The sequence below is a fragment of the Mesocricetus auratus genome, unplaced genomic scaffold, assembly GCF_017639785.1.
Source record: "Mesocricetus auratus isolate SY011 unplaced genomic scaffold, BCM_Maur_2.0 Super-Scaffold_6730, whole genome shotgun sequence".
NCBI lineage: Eukaryota > Metazoa > Chordata > Mammalia > Rodentia > Cricetidae > Mesocricetus > Mesocricetus auratus.
This window is the reverse complement of record NW_024429184.1, coordinates 112,766,531-112,785,053: the sequence shown is the minus strand read 5'-3', so window position 1 is coordinate 112,785,053 and position 18,523 is coordinate 112,766,531. Positions and strand designations below refer to the sequence as shown.

General features: G+C 43.3%; 1 protein-coding gene across 2 annotated transcripts in view; it reads left to right on the top strand.

Annotated features, from left to right (window-relative positions):
- Positions 1–18,523, top strand: part of Sh3rf2 (SH3 domain containing ring finger 2) — a 99,080-nt gene that overhangs the window by 36,836 nt on the left and 43,721 nt on the right. For both annotated transcript variants that reach the window (XM_040741875.1, XM_005069179.4), the window contains exons 2-3: positions 11,865–12,134; positions 14,129–14,224. In XM_040741875.1, the coding sequence (XP_040597809.1) occupies positions 11,865–12,134; positions 14,129–14,224 (366 nt within the window). The remainder of the gene's footprint in view (positions 1–11,864; positions 12,135–14,128; positions 14,225–18,523) is intronic.

Sequence of the window (18,523 nt, the reverse complement as noted above, 5' to 3'; positions counted from 1 at the left end):
AGTCTGCTCTACACAATTGCTTCCAGGAACCCTAGCATGACTCTACAAGAAAAATTAACAAAACTAAGGCTACTGGGCCCATGGAAACAGGCATTTTAGGTCTTGCCTGATGTACACAAATTAGCAATGAGAAATTTTAAGCTCCCAGCATTACGGAAGAGAGGTGTCTGTGCATGCCTTTATCAGCACTGTTAATTCCTCTGATTTTTGAAAGCCTGTTATGATAATTTGTAAGTATAAAGGGGAAAACAATACTCACACAGGTGTGAACCTTTAGACCATCTACACTCTGTCTACTCTCCAATTAGAATGGAGTTGAGGCAAACCCCACACATTGTACTCTTGCACATTTTCAGTAAACATTTAAACAGCTGCCTTTCAAAGACAAAGATCTATTCCATATCGTAATCACATATAAAAAACAGTCTTGGCGGCAAACACCTTCTCCCACTGAGCCATCCATCTCAATGATCCTTCATAATTTTTTGATAGATGTTTCTTGAATCAGGGTCTGTAACATGAAAAATAAAAGACACGGGCACAGATATTGGGCTTCAAGCTTCAAGCTGAAGATCAGAAAAGCAAAGCAGCCAGGCACTAGCTCTCACTCTACCTCAGACTGAAAGGTGATCCTGGTTCCACCAAACCTCAGACTGCTGCCTCTCTTTAGCATGGCTGGAGAATCCCCAGACTTCAATGTCTTTCTATCCTCAATGTGGCTGGAGAATGAATGGCAGCTCTGAGACCCTGTTCCTTCTTAAATACCTCCCTAATGCTGAAATTAAATGTGTGTGATCCCAGGTGCTGAGATCAAAGGCATGAGCTCTGTTACTCTTCACTCTTGTGTAGGCCATGGTGGCCTTGAACTAACAGAGATCTGTCTACCTCTTAATCCTGAATCCTGGGATTAAAGGTATGCACCACCACTGCCTGATCTCTATAACAAGAGGCGACTTTGCTTTCTGAATCCTCAGGCAAGATTTAATAAATCATAAAAAAAATAGCACCATAAGGGTTCACCAAGTTCCATGTATTGTACTTGTTCAATACTCCTCTTAATTTTTTAAATCTGTAGGTTTATCCCCATAACAAACATACTCTCCTTTTTCACGTGCAAAGATTAGATTTCTCTTACAGTCACCAACCTCCTGAATTTTTCCTATTGCATCCCTGGGGCATCACTGGATATGCTCTTCAGTCCCTGAATTTCTTGTAACCAACGGACACAAACATATGCACAGTAGACACTAGCACGCTTGACTGTCTTCACTTCCATGAATTTGAAGTAAATGAAATTTGAAATTCAGCTCTGACACTGCACTAGCTACAAGGCAAGTACTACTGGTTTATTGAGCAGCAGTGCTTCTCGAAGTTTCCATCACTCCTCTGATGCCTGTCACCTCATTCCCCCACCCATGGACGTGGGACAGCAGAGATGAACGCCTGCATCTAGTTTTATATGCATGCTCAGGTCACATAAGGGAAGCAAGCAGTGTGTGCCAAACTCCACTCCCGTCTGTTTTGAGTGGCAGCATCTGTGTTTGCAGAAGGTGATTAGATGCTCTAAGGAGAACTTCCCTATGTGATAAAAGGCCAGCAGGCCCCCAAGCATGCAAGCAGCCTGGACCATCCCTGCCTCCTCAAATGGAAATTGAGAGAATTTGTGCTATCTGTAAGGCTCAGTTATTAAAAGGCTTGCTGCTGCCAGAATACCCTCTCCTTGCAGGTGTCTCTGGGGTTTCTTCCTAACTGTATTTTTGTCTTGGCATGGGTGCAGAAGGCATATTTCCTGCACACTAAGCAGGTTTCAGCTTGCTCCTGTGGCACTTTGCAAGGCCTGGGGGGGTTGCATGTCAAGACAGAGTACACGAGTCAGCCCATGGAGAGTTCTACCAGGAACCTAACCAGCTCCTGAAGAAATTTCAACAAATGGAACCTGAGAGATCGCTCAGCAGTTATAAACTCTTGCTGCTCTTCCAGAGGACCCAAGTTTAGCTCCCAACATCCACATAAGGCAGCTCACAACCTCCTATAACTCCAGCCCCAAGGGATCAGACTCCATCTTCTGGCAATACACACAGACACACACACACACACACACACACACACACACACACACACACACACATACACACACACACACACACACACAAATACAAAGAAACCTCTCAACCAATTTACAGGGACTGGAAATTTGGGGTTTGTAGAAGGAAATAATGTGGGAATTTTGAGATTAAGATGTCATCATTAATCATCATTTTTCCTCCATAGTTTTTTTAATTTAAATTAGAAACAAGCTTGCTTCACATGTCAATCCCAGCGCCTTCTCCCTCTCCTCCTCCCCTGAATTCATTTATTTTAAAAGCATTTATTGGGTCAGACACTGTGTTAAGCATTAGGAATACTGTAGAGATAAATAAAACTATCAGACCCTACTGAAGCTAGTCTAGTGAAAGAGGCAGGTAAAATCATAAGGCACTTTCATGCCTATTGACAGAGGCCATGGGGGGGAATGTCACTAAAGCAAGTGAGAAGAGCCTTAATGCAACAAGGCTATTTAAGGGTGTGAGGTTCAAGCAGAGACCTAAACAACAAGTAGAAGTTGAGCAGCAGAGGAAGAGGAGGGGGAATATTCTGGAAAGCAGTTAAGAGGTAAGAAACCCTGAGGCACGAATAGTACAAAAGAAGCTCCTAGGGACTGCAGTAGGCAGTGAGAGGAAGATGGTGGCCATGAACAGAGGAAATTCGGCAGTGTGAGCCGAGCCAAGTCTTGTCTCCTGGCGCTTCCATTTCTTCTACAACCAGATAGGCATAATAACGTCATACAGCGCTGCATCCGTGCCCAGTGACAAAAAGTATGACACCGACTGTATTTTAAAGTCCTACTTATAGGACTGTGGCAGTGTTTCACATCTGACTGTAAATCCAAAGATCCCTGCACAGGTGCCTTGGAACAGCTTCAGGGACTCTCAAGAATAATAGTGCCCATCTCCGTCCAACATCACACTCAGTGATGTCATATAGGTAGACGAGGTAGGAATGCTCACACTGGGAAACTTGACTAGTGTTCTGTAAAGGTTAATTTACACATGGCATTGAGTGAGTGTGAATGAGGAGAGTAGAGACCTTGGACACAACGGCCAAGAAAGGCTTTCCCACAACAAAGAAAGACGCGGATCTGTTGTGACTTTTGAATGCTAGAACTCCCGGTCATATGAGACAGGCCCACGCAAAGCCAGCCCACAGGGACAAGACCAGGAGGACCACTTCCACACGCCAACCTATTTCCTGTCATGGCAGAAGAGTATCAGTGACACTCAGCCCACAGAAAGGAACTTGAAGCATCTCAGGTCAACAGCTGCTGAGAACTGCTTTCTCTGGCACATGTGGCTAGCAATAAATTGCATTTCAATGTTCTGAATCGGTGGAAAAAGATAGCTCCTTGCTGCAGCCTGCTCCCTTCATTGGAGCTGCCATCTGTCAGCTCTTGTCACTCAGCACGGCTGTCTGCACTGCAGATTAGGGACTGAATGCAGAGTGGCATGCTGGGAAAGAAAATGTCTGCCACAAGCAAGGATGTTCAAGGCAGATCCTCTATAAAACCTCAGACATGGATATAATTCAAAACACGATTAAAATGGTGACACCTTTTTAATGGGCAGGCTTTTAAAAATGCAGTATTTATCTATGGTCAGTATGTCTGATTAGTTTCCACTTTCAAGGAAATAACTGGTTGTTTATGATGGAGTTTTATAGGAAAAGTGCTTAAACAAAATGTCAGAATTTGAATGGGGCCCAAGTGGGGTGACTTAATTAAATATTCACTCACTCATTCACTTACTCAACAAATGAATGAGTGTTTACTAGGTGCTGGTAGAATGTGAGTTCCATAAAGACAAAAGTTGGGTCTGTCTTATTTATCCTGGGTGCTCAGAACATTTCTGCTGACTGCCTGAGTGTACGAGTCACTGCCTCGTACGGAGAGTATGAGGTGAGTAAGTTGATGTCTGCTCTTGCAGAACTCAGTCTGATATGCAGACAAGCGAGCCAGCGATTACAATGCAGGGAGGCGAGAGCTATACTAGGAGTATAGCATGGCTGACAAAACAATGGGCACAATCTAGCAGGAAGAAAGAGACGGTACAGAAGAATATGTCTTGTGGTGGTCCATCTGCAATGTCCATGTACCTGGATTTAGAGTCACCTAGGAGACCACAACTCACACTCACATGCTACACTTGTGCATGCACTGTAAGTCTCAAAGACATGTAACTTTGTAACAACAGATGTTTCCAGCTGCATTGAAACATTGAAGAAAGTTCTAACTCTCTTCAAAGTCATTTTCCCCAGTGGTCTGTTCCAGGGTTGTGGGGGTTATGACAATTTCTTTCCTTGCCACAACAGTCTGTCCCAGTGGTGGCACCCTCACTGGAAATACCAAGAAGGACCAAATACATAAAAACCAAATAACATAGTGCATTACCTTCTACCTGTGACTCCAGTTGAACAGTTATCATTTGGACAACTTGATTTCATCTCACCCATTACTTTTGTGTTGAGAGGATTTTAAAGATATTTCTAAAATTTTTCACCTTTAAAGAGCTCTGTTATCTTTAGAGTTGGAGGCAATAGTGAAAACATGATTTTTTTTAATCAAAAGATTCTGGGTGCAGAGAATTTACTGCTTCATTGAAGGCCGTGGTGTGCAAGCTGTGGTTCCCATATAGGGGCCACCTCAAGAACCTCGGCCTGGATGGCACCATTCTCAGAAATGCCCTATTGTGTGCTGGACTATGTTGTCATTTATTGTCCCTCTATCATATCCACACCCCTCCCTCCACACGGAGGTGGTCAGGGAGCAGTAAGTTAGGGGACAAAGGCAGAGGAGAGCAGCATATTGCTGTTTCTTTAGCTGGGGTAAAGGTGGTAGGAGGAGAACCATTTAGTTTCTTTTTCCTCACTTTGCAAGATAAGTTTGGCTCATTTCTCCAGCCACATGGAAAAAGACATATCTGAGGTATGCCACGCTTACTGGGAAAGCTTACTGTGGAAACAAAAATAATAGGAGAGAGCAGACCTGCTTCCCAGCCTGAGGTAGGTGGAGCTTTCCCGGTCTTCGCGACTGCTGTATACCTCTTACCTGCCCACGGGTGCCGTATGCCCTCCTGGAGGGACAGACGGTAACAGACGTGCTTGTTTTCGAGATAGATGCTGTCTTTTTGAACATCTCCAGGATCTGGCACGTAGTCCACTTCCAAAACAACCCCAAGTTATTTTTCAGCTTGTCTACAGAGCACGACAGTGGACTTCTCTGGTATCACCTTCAGCGGTAGATACAAGAAATCACTCCAAAGCAGACTTGGGGAAAATGTTTTGGGAGAAAACAGGAAGATACATGAATGGCAGACCCTAAGAGGCCTGTTCTCTGACTACATGACACAAACCCTTGCTTCTCTTCACCTTCTGTGGCTATGGGCTCTCAGGAAGTGGGGCGGGGGAAGGGGGAGGGCTCAGAGGAAGACTGTCCCTGTACTGAGGTGCAGGCTAGAGCAAAAGGACCTCAGACAAGAGACAGACAGACAGACAGATGGACGGACACACACACACACACACACACAGAGTGGAGGTTTAGAGACAGCTGTAGGGACAATACTAATCTTGTTGCTGTTTCCTTCCTATCTCAAGGACTGTTGTTCCCCTAATCTTTTATTTTCTTAAATGTACTCTAACTTGCATTTTTATATTTATTTGTATATGTTTATTTTTTTGTTTGTTTGTTTGACCAAGATCAATCAAAGGTTTTGTACAATGCCTGGCATGCTGGAGTCTCAAATTATACTTGTTGAAAGAACAAATGAGTGACAAATAGAACCTGAGAAAGACAAGCCAGGGGATGTTAACAATAGTTGCCTCCTCCTTTCTCTTCCTTTGGACAAAAATTCCTAAGCATCCTGATTTGTGTGGTATTTATTATTGCCACACATCCTACTAAATAGTCTGCATGATTTGTCTCACTAGTCCTCTCAACACAGCCATGAGGAAGTATGTTCAAGAGCCTCAGAACACCTTCAGATTCATCAAATCACTGGAAATTGGTATTGCTGGCCTATTCCAGCTAAAGGATGCAGATTAAACAGTCAAAGGGGCACAAGGCAGAGTCCAAAAAGGACCTGGTGTAGTGCTTCGGCATGCCCGCCCCCCACAAAGGTGTGACCAGACCGAATGTCATCAGTCTGCTGGAAGACAAAGACAAAGCAGAAAGTTCCTCAGACAAGGGATGGCTTCACAGACAGACAGCCAATTGTGTCGCCACTAACTCTGATACCACTGTTTACTTCTGAGCTCTGTGCATTGTCCAGTCACCTAAATCAAAGCTCTGGCGCTTCAAGCCAGTCAAGCCAACCAAAAAAGACCAACTGACAGGTCTCAGGACAATCCTGAAGCTTTCTGAATCTCAAAGAAAGGAATGCTTCTTAGGCACATATGAGCTTCCATTACAAGACGTATTATCTACTCTTCCCTAAGAGACCATGATAAAGTTGGATAATGACCTTTGAGTATTCCACTACATACCCCACCCCACCCGGTACCCCTGCACCTGCAGAGAGAAAAAGAAATTATGAGCAATAAAAGATGGTGCCAAGTGCACACGGGTAATAGCTGATGCAGAACTTGGCGTCGTTTTCCCTGGAGGGAACAGTTGAGGGCCGGATAGAATCAGCCATCCGAGACCCTTCAGGTGCTCAGCTTTGATGTGAGGGCTCTGGAGTTCAATAATTCATGCTAATGCAGCCAGCATCCAGGCAATTGCATTCACACTTCATTCAGATTTTGATTACTAAACAGTCCCGGTGACTTTTATGATGAGAAAACACTTGGGTGACTTCAGCTGGAATGGTAGAAGCACCAGGGCCTTGGGGTCAGAAGAGCCTGTCTTTCTTGGGCCTGGTGTATTCTGGATAGGTGTAGACCTTGTCTGGTAACATTTACTATCTCAGAATTTCCTCACCAGTAAGATATGGTGTTACCACTTACTTCACAGGGTTGTGAGGCCACATGACTCAGATTAACAGATGAAAATTTCAGTAGTGCAATAACATAAGAGAAATTTCAGGGGCCTGAAAGAACCCTGAGAAATGTTCATTTCCTCCTCTCTTCAGAGTTATTCTCTTTCTTTCCCATCTCTCTCCCTCGCTGTCCCCTCCTGCCTCCCTCCACCCTAGCTGCAAATGGAAGACAATGTTTTCTGTCACTATAATGGGAGTACCAAGAATAAACAGGGTACATATCATCCAGAAGGAAGACCGAAGACGGAAAGCCTTGTGCTGAATATAGAATCTGTAATTCATGCCCACGATGCTTCCCCGTGTTGAGGAGGAATGGAGAAAAGAAGAAGATGAAGATGGACAATTAGTACCAACATGGAGTTTCAAAGTTTAGGCAGCTTCAAAGGCATTTAAGCACTTTTATACAACTTTGCTTTAATACGTTCTCTCAGTACTCATTAAAATACGTATGCCACTTACACTAGAAATATCTTCCCGGAAGGAAAAGAAGAAAGTAGGTTAGTAATTTACAAGCTTATATCAAATCTCCATTGCCTCCATTTGATTTAGGAAAAGATGTAGCTCAAATGACTAGCATCAAGCCTAGATGGGAGGAAAGCTTCATAAAAATTAAAATACAGCTACAAAAAAAAATCCTACTCCATGAAAGACCGAGCAAATAAAGCAGGACTGGGTCTGGGATATGTGTTTTCAACGTCCTCCAGAATCCTGGTACAGGTTATCCACAAATTTTATTTTGAGAAACATGAGCTTAATGGTTAAGACTGCGGACTTAAGGAGAGTCCTGTGTTCAAACCCTGAATTCACTACACCTCATTTTATGAATTTGCAAGTTTAAACTTCTCTGATTTCAAGTTTTCTAAGTTTTGAAATTTGAATTTATATATATATTTCAAAGGTTGCTGTGATAATTAAATAAAATACATTATGGAGTAATGGTATCTGGTATGTATGAAAAATAATACTATTATATATTGCCATTATTGTGTAAAGGACTTGGATCCTTTTTTTCTTTATCGTTTCATTCTTTTCTTTTTATAAATACAGAAGAATAATGAATTATGAAAATGGTTTATGTAACTTGACAGAGCCTCTTTCCCTTGCTTAGAATGGAACTTCATTCTCATTACTGAAGATGGCAGTCGGAGCTCCTGCTGCGTCCCACACAGTGGGATGGAGGCAGGGAAGGGAAGGCAGACTCCTTCTGTAAGGGCCTTCCTGAAAGGTTATGTCCATTCCATAAACCAGAACACAGCTGCCCGGAAGACTGAAAAGTGTGACCAACTAGTATTCCGGGTAGTCAGTCACGTGCCCAGAAAACTGTGGCTTGTGTTATGATGGAAAATTGGAGAGGGGGAGTTTGGAAGGACAGGTCTTGATCCCTGGTGTCTCTGACCAGGGATGCCTCACAGATTTAGGTTTTTCCTGTGGATCCTCTGCTCTCATCCCTCTGAGTGCTGGTTTCTCAAGCGGCATCTTCCTCAAGGCAGGTCGTAATTACTTGTCCCACTCAGTTTGGCTAATTTTCTTCCCTGATTCCTTCCATAGCTCCACACCTCACCTGTAAGCTTCACTGCACCCCCCCTCCCAAGTTTTGTCTAACTGTAATAGGCAACACAATCATTCTGTTATAAAAGTTAAAAATCAGAACTAAACACTTAGGAGGAATTCCAGTATCAAAAAACATTGGTCCTGGGAAATACTCTCAGTGTTCTCAGGAACAGACTCCTACCATTCCCCCAGCAGATACGTTGATATGTGAGGAAGACCTAGTCTGCACGACTGTCTTTGACTTCTGTTACACTGAGCAGTGTGTTGAGAGTGACACTTCATGCTAAAGGTCATAGGCCAACAGCATCAGCTGTAATGACGACAGAGTTCCCACTGTGTCAGTGCAGTCACACCTTACAAACCCACTCCCCCTTCTTGTTTGCGTACCTCCCAGTCTCCTTCTCCACAGAGAGCTGAGTCTTTGTACTTCTCTAGGCCCCAGTTCCCCCTCACACTATCTGTGGCTATGTTATCCCACTGCCAAAGGGATGCAAGGTCTCCTCTCTACAATCTGCCTGGAATCCCATTTTCAAATAAGCATTGTAGAGTGAGAAAATCTCAGAAGACCTGAATTAAAGCCATCCTACTCCCCTAGGAACCCCGACATATTCCAATGCAAGGGGACAGTTCCACCCCACTGCCCAGAAAAGTACACACAAATATCTTAGGTGAGAGAAATCCTGAGTTGTTAGAACTTTCAGTGTGCCAAGCCAACCTCAAATAAGACCACATCAAGGCCATTCCTATGTGGAAAAACCAGTCTCAATTATGAAAAAAAAAGCATTTGACTGAATTAATTATTTAGACAGACGACTGATCTGACAGATGATGATTCATAAGCTGATTTATTTTTTCAAAATCTATGATTGATTCCTGACTAATTGTTTCCTGCACTCAGTTGAGTTTCCTAATGATCCAAATGCTCATGAGGTCTACAGTTTCTGAAGAAGACTGGAGACAAATTATGCTTCTCACAAACCACTTCCCATTTGCAGGTGGTTTCCACTTCCACTTTCTTCCCATCAGTGCTGAGGAGTATGCAGAACTGGTGTCATTAGTTCCCCATTATACATGATGCTAATAAAGGAAGACATTCGCTGAGCACATATTATATTCCAGGCAAGATGTAAAATGCATTATGGATATCCTTTATTGCTCACAAAAGCCTTAATGAGGTAGACATTCTACTAACACCCTGTTTTATATATGAACATAGTTCAAAAAATATTAATCCTAATCACATAAGTAGAAAGAGGGTACAACCAGAATGCAAAATCAGTATAAACCCAGAAAGAATCATTGACTCTCTGTATTGGCTGGTTTTATTTCAACTTGATACAAGCTAGAGTCATCTGAGAGGAGGGAACCTCGACTGAGAAAATGCTTTCATAAGATCATGGGTATGGGCAAACCTATAGGACATTTTCTTAATTAGCAACTGATATGGGATGGACCAGCCCATTGTGGGTGGTAGCACTGTGGGCTGGTGCTCCTGGGTTCTATAAGAAAGCAGGCTGAACAAGCATGGAGAGCAAGGCAGTAAGCAGCACCCTTCCATGGCCTTTGGATCAGCTCCTGCCTCCAGGTTCCTGCTCTGTTTGAGTTCCTGTCCTGCCCTCCTTGGATCATGCACAGTGATATGGAAGTGTAATCCAAAGAGTTTACACCCACCCCTTCCTCCCCATGATATTTCATCACAGCGATAGTAACCCGGACTAACACACGCACTCAAACCCACATAGCTGTGAGTCCAGTCTAAACCATATTCCTGATATCGGGATTAAGAACTAAAGCCCCAGACTCTGGTAGCCTGGGTTCAGAGATGATGTTTGCTAACATTTATCAGTCCCCAAGTGTGTCACCTTATACAAGTTACCGAACTGTTGGGCTTCAGTCAGCGTCTTCAGTACACCGGATGGTGAACTTCTGTCTCAAAAGGTTCCTGTGCTGTTTCCATTTCCCAGATATTGTGAACAGAGCAGCAATGCCCCACACCTGAGGCTTGGGGAACACTGTGGAAGGGGGGCAGAGAATGTAAGAGTCAGTGGATCAGGGAGTTTGGAGACTGTGCCTCCCACTTATATCAGAAGCCATTCCTGTGAGATCTCACCAACATGCTACCCAAATAAAAGCTGAACAATGGTTTTTCCAAATAACTTTGTAGTGAGATAAAAGATGCAAGAATATAAACATTGATTTAAAACTCTTTCTGATATATATGTGTGTGTGTGTGTGTGTGTGTGTGTGTGTGTGTGTGTATGCACACACACACACACAACAAAGTGCATAGATCTTGGAAATAAGTGGAAACAATAAGGCATAGCCACAAACCCCCAAATCAAATATAAAACTAAGGTGTTGCTAACGTATGCTAAGGTGGAAAAGGAAAAAACCCATGAGACCTCAAAGCTACCCAAAGAACTACAGGAAATTGAGGAAAGCTGGGAAGAGGAGAAGTGCCCCCCAGGGAAGAGCCCCCCAGGGAAGAGCACAGAAGTTGGTTGTCCAATGCCCAGCAGTCAACACTGAAAGCATGCACACAGATAGCATTATCTGGACTGAACTGGTTGTATTGGGGAATATATTTACGTACATGAATGTATATTCATGCATGCAAAGCAACTGGTGGGGGAAGAGGCCATAAATTTGAGGGAGAGTGGAGAGATATGGAGGGAGGAAAGGGAAGGCAGAAATGTGATAACTGTATTAAAATCTCAAAAATAAAAAACTAGATCTTTGCCCAAAAATAGGGGTGGGATCACTATGATGGTTGCTGTTAATTGAAAATTCGACAGAATCTACAATCATCTAAGAGATGGACAGCAGGCTGAGTGTACCTCTGGAGGTTATTTTGATTATACTAACTGATGTGAGGAAATCCATCTTAATTGTGAGCAGGACCATTCCTTGGGCAGGAGATGATCCTGGACTATGTAAAACTGAAAAAGAGAGCTGAGCACTTGGAAGCAGTCATTGTGTTTCTGGCCAAAGCTGTGGTGTGAGCAGCTGCTTGAAGCTTCTGCTGCCATGATGGGCTCCTTGAATTGCAAGCCAAATCAACTCTTTCTCCTTAAAATTGCTTTTTGTCAGAGCACCTCATCACAGAGCAAGAAAAGAAAAGAAGACAGCCACCTACACTAAATGAGCCAGGCGGTCTACACACAGTCATCATTAGTAGTTGGTAGGAGATCTTCCGTTCCTCCAGCCTGAAGCTCAGTTTGTATTTTCTGGTCTGTGTCTTTGCAGGTGCCTCGAGCCAAGGCCTTGTGTAACTACAGAGGGAAGAATCCTGGTGACCTGAAGTTCAATAAAGGAGATGTCATCCTCCTCCGGAGACAGCTTGATGAGAACTGGTACCAGGGGGAGATCAATGGAGTCAGTGGGATCTTCCCAGCTAGCTCCGTGGCTGTCATCAAGCAGCTGCCCCAGCCGCCACCACTCTGCAGGGCCCTCTACAACTTTGACCTTCGAGACAAGGATAAGAGCGAGAACCAGGACTGCCTAACCTTCCTCAAGGTAAGGCCACATACAGACAATGGGAGAGGAAACCACAGTCCATTGTTTAATACTTGATGTTTTTAAAAAGTATGCATGCTACATGAATGCGCTCATGCATGTGTCTGTGTGTGTGTGTGCACACACACGCACATATGCAAGTGATAAGTGTGTATAATTTCAACTACATGTACTCTGTATTGGTCAATGTTCTATTGCTGTGGAGTGGCACGTGGCCGTTGTAACACTTATAAAAGAAAGTATTTAACTGGGGCTTCATCTGTGTTTTTAGGGGTTGTTATACCATAGGTATCAAAATCCCATCATAAAAACCTAAGTTGGGTTACCTTTTTAGTTGCTGCTGTGACAGGTTAACGTGTAAGCACATGAAATGACACTGTACTGCTATACTTCCACAGTAAAAGTCCCTAAACTCATTCATTTAACAATTTCTTTTAAATTTAATGTGTTTTAATTTTATGCATATGAGTATTTTTCACACATGCATGCATGTGTATCATATTGTGTCTGGTACCTGTGGCAACTGGAAGAGGGCATTGGATCTCTGGAAGTGGGGTTACTCTGGGAGTGGCGAGCCCCTGTGTGGATGCTGGGAATGGAACCTGGGTCCTCTGTAAGAGCAAGTGCTCTTAACTACTGAGTTATCGCTCAAATCCCTCCTTCCATCTGGCAATTTGGTCACTGGGAATATGATGGGAAAGTGTGACAAAGATACCAGAGCAGAGGATTTTGTCCATTCTATCACTGTGGAACACTGAAGCCTCATTAGAAAAGTCTAGGGTAGTGCTAAACCCAGCATGTCGATATTCAACCAAAGATCTTCCCTCCCTCTGCCAAGTGTTGTGGTATATCTATAATCTTAGCATTTGAGATATTGAGGCAGGAGGATCACTGAAGTGAATGTGAGCTCCATAGCTAGCCTCTCTCTCTCTCTCTCTCTCTCTCTCTCTCTCTCTCTCTCTCTCTCTCTCTCTCTCTCTCTCTCTCTCTCTCTCTCTCTCTCTCTCAAGAAAGGGTGTGATGGCTAGGGAGATGGCTCAGTAGATAAAGGCACTTGCTGCCAAACCTGGTGACCTGAGTTCAGTCCCCAACCACAGGGTTCAAGGAGAGAACCAACTCCCACAAATTGTCCTCTGACTTGCACACACATGCCATGATACATGTCACACACACAGGAGAGAGATTTGTAACAAGTGTCCCTATTAAGGTATTAAGTATGACATCATTTGTATGAAGTAAGAGAGTAGACAACATTAGGGGACAGTACCAGAGGTCATGATGCTACAATGTGGGAAAAGGCACAAAGGGACTCTAGGCTTCATACTTTGATTTGTTTGAGAGTTCGTGGCTGTAGTTAATTGTTTCCGCTCATTTCCAAGATGTATGCACTTTATTGAATGCACATATGTATGTCTTGAACAGAATTTAGGTCAATATTCATGTGCATATATCTTTTTCCTTGCTACAAAAGCATCTATAAAATGTCAGGCAAGCTATTAGCTGTGTGATTGTGGACAGAATCCACTTGTTTTTCTTACCGATATTTTCAGTGTTTCTGCAACTTTCATATAATCTTTTGTAGTAAGGAAAATTTGCATGAAAGCTGCTTTATTTTTAACATTTTAAGTTGGAGTCAACGCTGAAAGGCCTTCAAAACGGGAATGAAAGTAATTCCCCTTCGCCAAGTTAGAGCTGCATCACCCATGGCTTCCCTCTTGGTGTCTCTGTCAAGTTAATGGAAATGAAAACTACAGAGTCTGTTGTTGATTGCAGTGCTATGGGTTTTCCTTCTGGGTTCCACTGATCCTCAAATCACTTCCATTCCTCTTGAAAATCTTGGTGACCCAAACACTACCTTCTATGATAGCAGAAATATTTCCCATACAACCAAGTCAAGAGATACACCTTTTGCTCCCTGCTACAAACTGATCCCCATGGAAGAATTCATTGCCTGAAAGTGAAGGGTAGAGCTGACTTGAGACCTTCTCTTTCAGGATGACATCATCACAGTGATCAGTCGAGTGGATGAGAACTGGGCAGAAGGGAAGCTAGGAGACAGAGTGGGCATCTTCCCCATCCTGTTTGTAGAGGTATGTGAGACTCCCATCTACATATGAGTCAATCTCGCTCCAAGATGCCTGTGTCCCCAGTGATGTCTGAGGGCAATTTCTATTTAGTGTAAGTGTTAGAACTCACTGGAAGCTCTAAAGAAAAATTCTACACAGTGACACCCAATTCTGGTGGATATGGAGAAATGGGCCTTTTCCATTGTTTCTTGGAGTGTAAAGTGGTCAAATTTACTCACATCAAATGCACTGCTTTATGTTAACAATTCCACATCTGGGAATTGACTATAAGGAAATATTTAAATAAACATGTAAGGTTGCTGGTACAAAACATGCAAAATGTTCACCATAGCATTGTACGTAACGGTAAAATGCATAAATAATCTAAATAACCAATAGTAAGGGCTCACTTTGTGGGGGAGAGACAGGATCTCAACATGTAGACCAGGCTGAACTCAAACTCACAAAGATTCATCTGCCTCTTTCTCCCGAGTGCTAGGTTTAAAGGTATGTACCACTACAAGTGGCCTACCCTTTATTATGGTACTAGAAAAAAATTATATATACCATTTAAATGTTAATAATATTGTGAAGTACTTGGAAAATACATGACTTATAGTTGAGTTGAAAACAAATTGAATGAGTATAGATTTTATTTTTTAAAATTTTTTATCTGTTTTTAATTACATTGTTCTGCATGTTTCTGTGTTTGTGTAAGGGTGTCAGTTCCCCTGCAACTGGAGTTACAGACAGCTGTGAGCTGCCATGTGGGTGCTGGGAATTGAACCCAGGTCCTCTGAAAGAGCAGTCAGTGCTCTTACCTGCTAAGCTACCTCTCCAGTCTCTGAGTATAGATTTTTAAACCCTCAAAATGAGAAAGTTCTGGAGATCCGTCCATAACTCTGGGAATGCATTCAACATTGCTGAACTAGATGCTTAAATGAAACTGTAGAAAACCAAGTTGAGCCGAGTTGGAAGCAGCTCTACAGATGTGTGTTTGTGCATAGAAGTGAGTAAGGGGCTGCAGTGAGGTGCACCGACATACACTAACATGCTGGAAGTAGTGCCCACTCGATGTAAAATTCAGAAGCTGGAGGTTGGCATCCGGTGTCATTCTCTACAGCCCCCCACCGTATTTCGAGACAATCGGTGAACCTGGACTTTGCTATTTTGATGACACTGCCTGGCCAACAAGCACTCAGGATCTTCCTGTCTCCATACCCCCAGCACCAGCACTGGGGTTTGAGGCGTGTGCTACCACACCCAGCCTTTACACAGGGTCTGGGCATCCAAACAGAGCTCGTCACCTCTGCACAACAAGCACTTTGCCTTCAGAGCTAATTCCCCAGCCTTACTTCTGTGGGTTTGTTGGTTTTTTTTTTCTAACAACTTAAAAAACAAGCTAGGCTATCTGTTTCTCCAGTATAATTACCTAACCTCTAGTCTCTAACCTCACCAGCCATGAGCCTCACCCTAGCTTGAAGCAAGTCGTTGCAAATTCAAGAGAGAGTTTTCATTGTTTAACTGCATTCACGGGGTGCTTACCATGTATAAAAGCATTAAAAGTGAGTATCGGAGAGCTATAAAAAGAAGTACCGGGCAGTGTCCCCACCCTCCAGCAGGGTGGTGAAAATAGGACTGAGCCATAATTGGGGAGAAGCAGCCGATTCTTCATGAGTGAAAGTCAAAGCAGGTTCTGCAGCGAAGGGTGTATCCTTGTCCAGCTTCCAAGGTGCTGGGTATGTCCTTCACTCAGCCGTCAAAGCAACAGTGGCGGGAGAGTGCAGCTCAGCTGTGCTGCTAGTGCATGAACTCAAAGGTCTTCTCATCCCTCATTCCTGGTCTCTTTCTGGGCCTCCTCCTGGTATTCCTGCCTTGTGCCTGGCGCGCCTTCCCACCTGGTCAATTTTCACTCATTTTATGAGGCTCTGCTGGGGAAAAAATGTTCAGGCCCTTTTAGCAGCCAGGTGAACATTGTTTGATTTCTGTCTTCTCTAAACATGTGGCAGGTGTGTTGGTTACACTTTACAGGCCAGCTAACGCAGAACAGGTTCTCCATAAAAAATAAATAAAATTACCTGCCCAGCTTGTATGAGGCCTTGGGATCCAGTAACAATACAGCAATATTTACAGCATTAAATTGAGTAAACGAAAATCCATTTGAAGGTGGTTAGAACAAAAATAAGCCGTTCACTCTGACCCTGACCCTGTCCCAAGCACTCATTTATTTAGTCATTCATTGGCACCTGCTCTGTCAGGTTCTACACTAAATTTCTAAAGATACAGGGTAGATATGGGTCCCTAATCCCAGAGATCATACCATCAGGCACTCGGGTAATTGATTACAAGGATGATGGATGATACAAAGAGTGAAGTAGAGGAAACTGTTACAGGGCTATGATGTTCATCACCGTCTGGGAGGTCGGCAATGCCCTCTGAGCCAATTGAAAAGCAATAAGGTTAGGCATGTACGTATGGAGGAGGAAGTGGTTAGGGTCATACAAGAAGCAAGAGGACCCAGAGACGACTAGATCTAGAGCTAACTCACTAAGCCAAAGAAGTAAATTGTAGTAAATTGCTGACCATCTTGTAAATAGTCAGAAAAGACAGGGTGATGCTGGCATACTAAACAGTCCCACAGTCTCAGTGGCTCAACAAAGAAAATGCTGTTTTCTACCTACACTGTTATGTTCAGCACAGGATGCTGAGTGGTTCTACTCACAGACATCTGGGAACCCACACTAATAGGCCTGGACTGTCTTTTTAGTCATGACATCTGGAGCATGTGTCCTTACTGGTTTCCGAGGGAGGGGAGAATGGATTGTGTATTCACAGCTGAAATCCTCTGAAGTAGCGCTACACATATTCACTCACTGCCCATTGACTGGACCAGTCACATTGCTCTACACACATACATTCACTGTTCATTGCTGGACCAGTCACAACACTACAAGTCAGCAGAGGAAAGGTGACCACATGGGATACACAGTGAAGATCCTCTACATCTTCCTATAATAAATCTGGATTTGACCCAGAGATCGGTGACTTGATCAGATTTGGTTGGTTTGGTCGATTATTGTTTTTGGTTGGTTGGTTAGTTGGTTGGTTGGTTGGATGGATGGATGGATGGATGGATGGATGGATGGTTGGTTGGTTGATTGTTTGGTTGGTTGGAGTTGACTTGTTTATTCTGTTTTCAGATAGTCTCATTGCATATCCCACGCTGGCCTGATGCTGGATGTACAGCACAGGGTAGCCTCGACCTTCCGCAGCCTCCTAAGAGCTCTGATTACAGATATGAGCCACAAGGCCCAGACTTTGGTTCCTGAAATGCAGTGGAAAGAATAAATTGAAAAAACAAAAGAAACACAGAACGGCAGATGAACAGTCTGGGGCATGGTTCCTTTAGGAAATTATGTGACTTTGACCACTAGACTGTAAACAAATTGACAAATTCAATTCTACCTCTTATGAGGATTTGGGAATTGCAGAGGTGGAGGATATGGGAAAGAGGAGACGGCCTGGGGTATCTCCACTTTCTGGCTTGTGTGCCTAGGTCAGTGGTGAAACCACTTGCTAAGTAGAAACAATGGGATGACTGGGGGATGTTAAGTCTCCCAGGACCTGCACTTGGTACCTAACTGAATACACTTGAAGTGGGAGGCTTTGGCCTGATCTCCTGCATTACTTTGAGCTGCTCCTTCATAGCTCAAGGGTTAAGGGGTAAGCATTAATTTCATCACCTGTTTCTGAATACTACTCTTTTCAAAACTTCTGTATTTAATGCTTATCCATTTGGATACTCTCACTACCAATTTACCTCTAAAATTAGTAATTAGAAGAACCCTCAAAATTATCATTAAACTAGCCATGGCTTCATTTGTTCTCCTAATTGCCAGGAGGGAGGAAGAAAATAATCAAGTGGTTTGTCTAATTGGGAGCCTACTTTTCAAACATTACTTCAAATCTAAATTGAGCTTTTTAAAGCAGTACTTAAAGTTTTGACTCCAGTAATTTCATTAAGAGTAGCGCGTGCTAAGAACTCTTTAAGTAAGTTTGTATTGCCAAAGCTATGGAGAACAATAGAAAGGAAGGCTGTCTTATAAGGGTAACATGGATTTCTGTGTGTGTGTGCATAAACAAGACATTCGCTGTTATCACGTCATTTGATTTATTGCTCTGCACCTGCCCAAAGGGTGACTAAACAAAGCTGAGCTTTTGCCCCCTCCTGTCAGGACTTCTCCCTAGGGCAGCCTTGGCTACATGAACCTCATCTTGGCCAATGAACTCCAAGGATATTGTTTCCAATGAGTGCAAATCTGA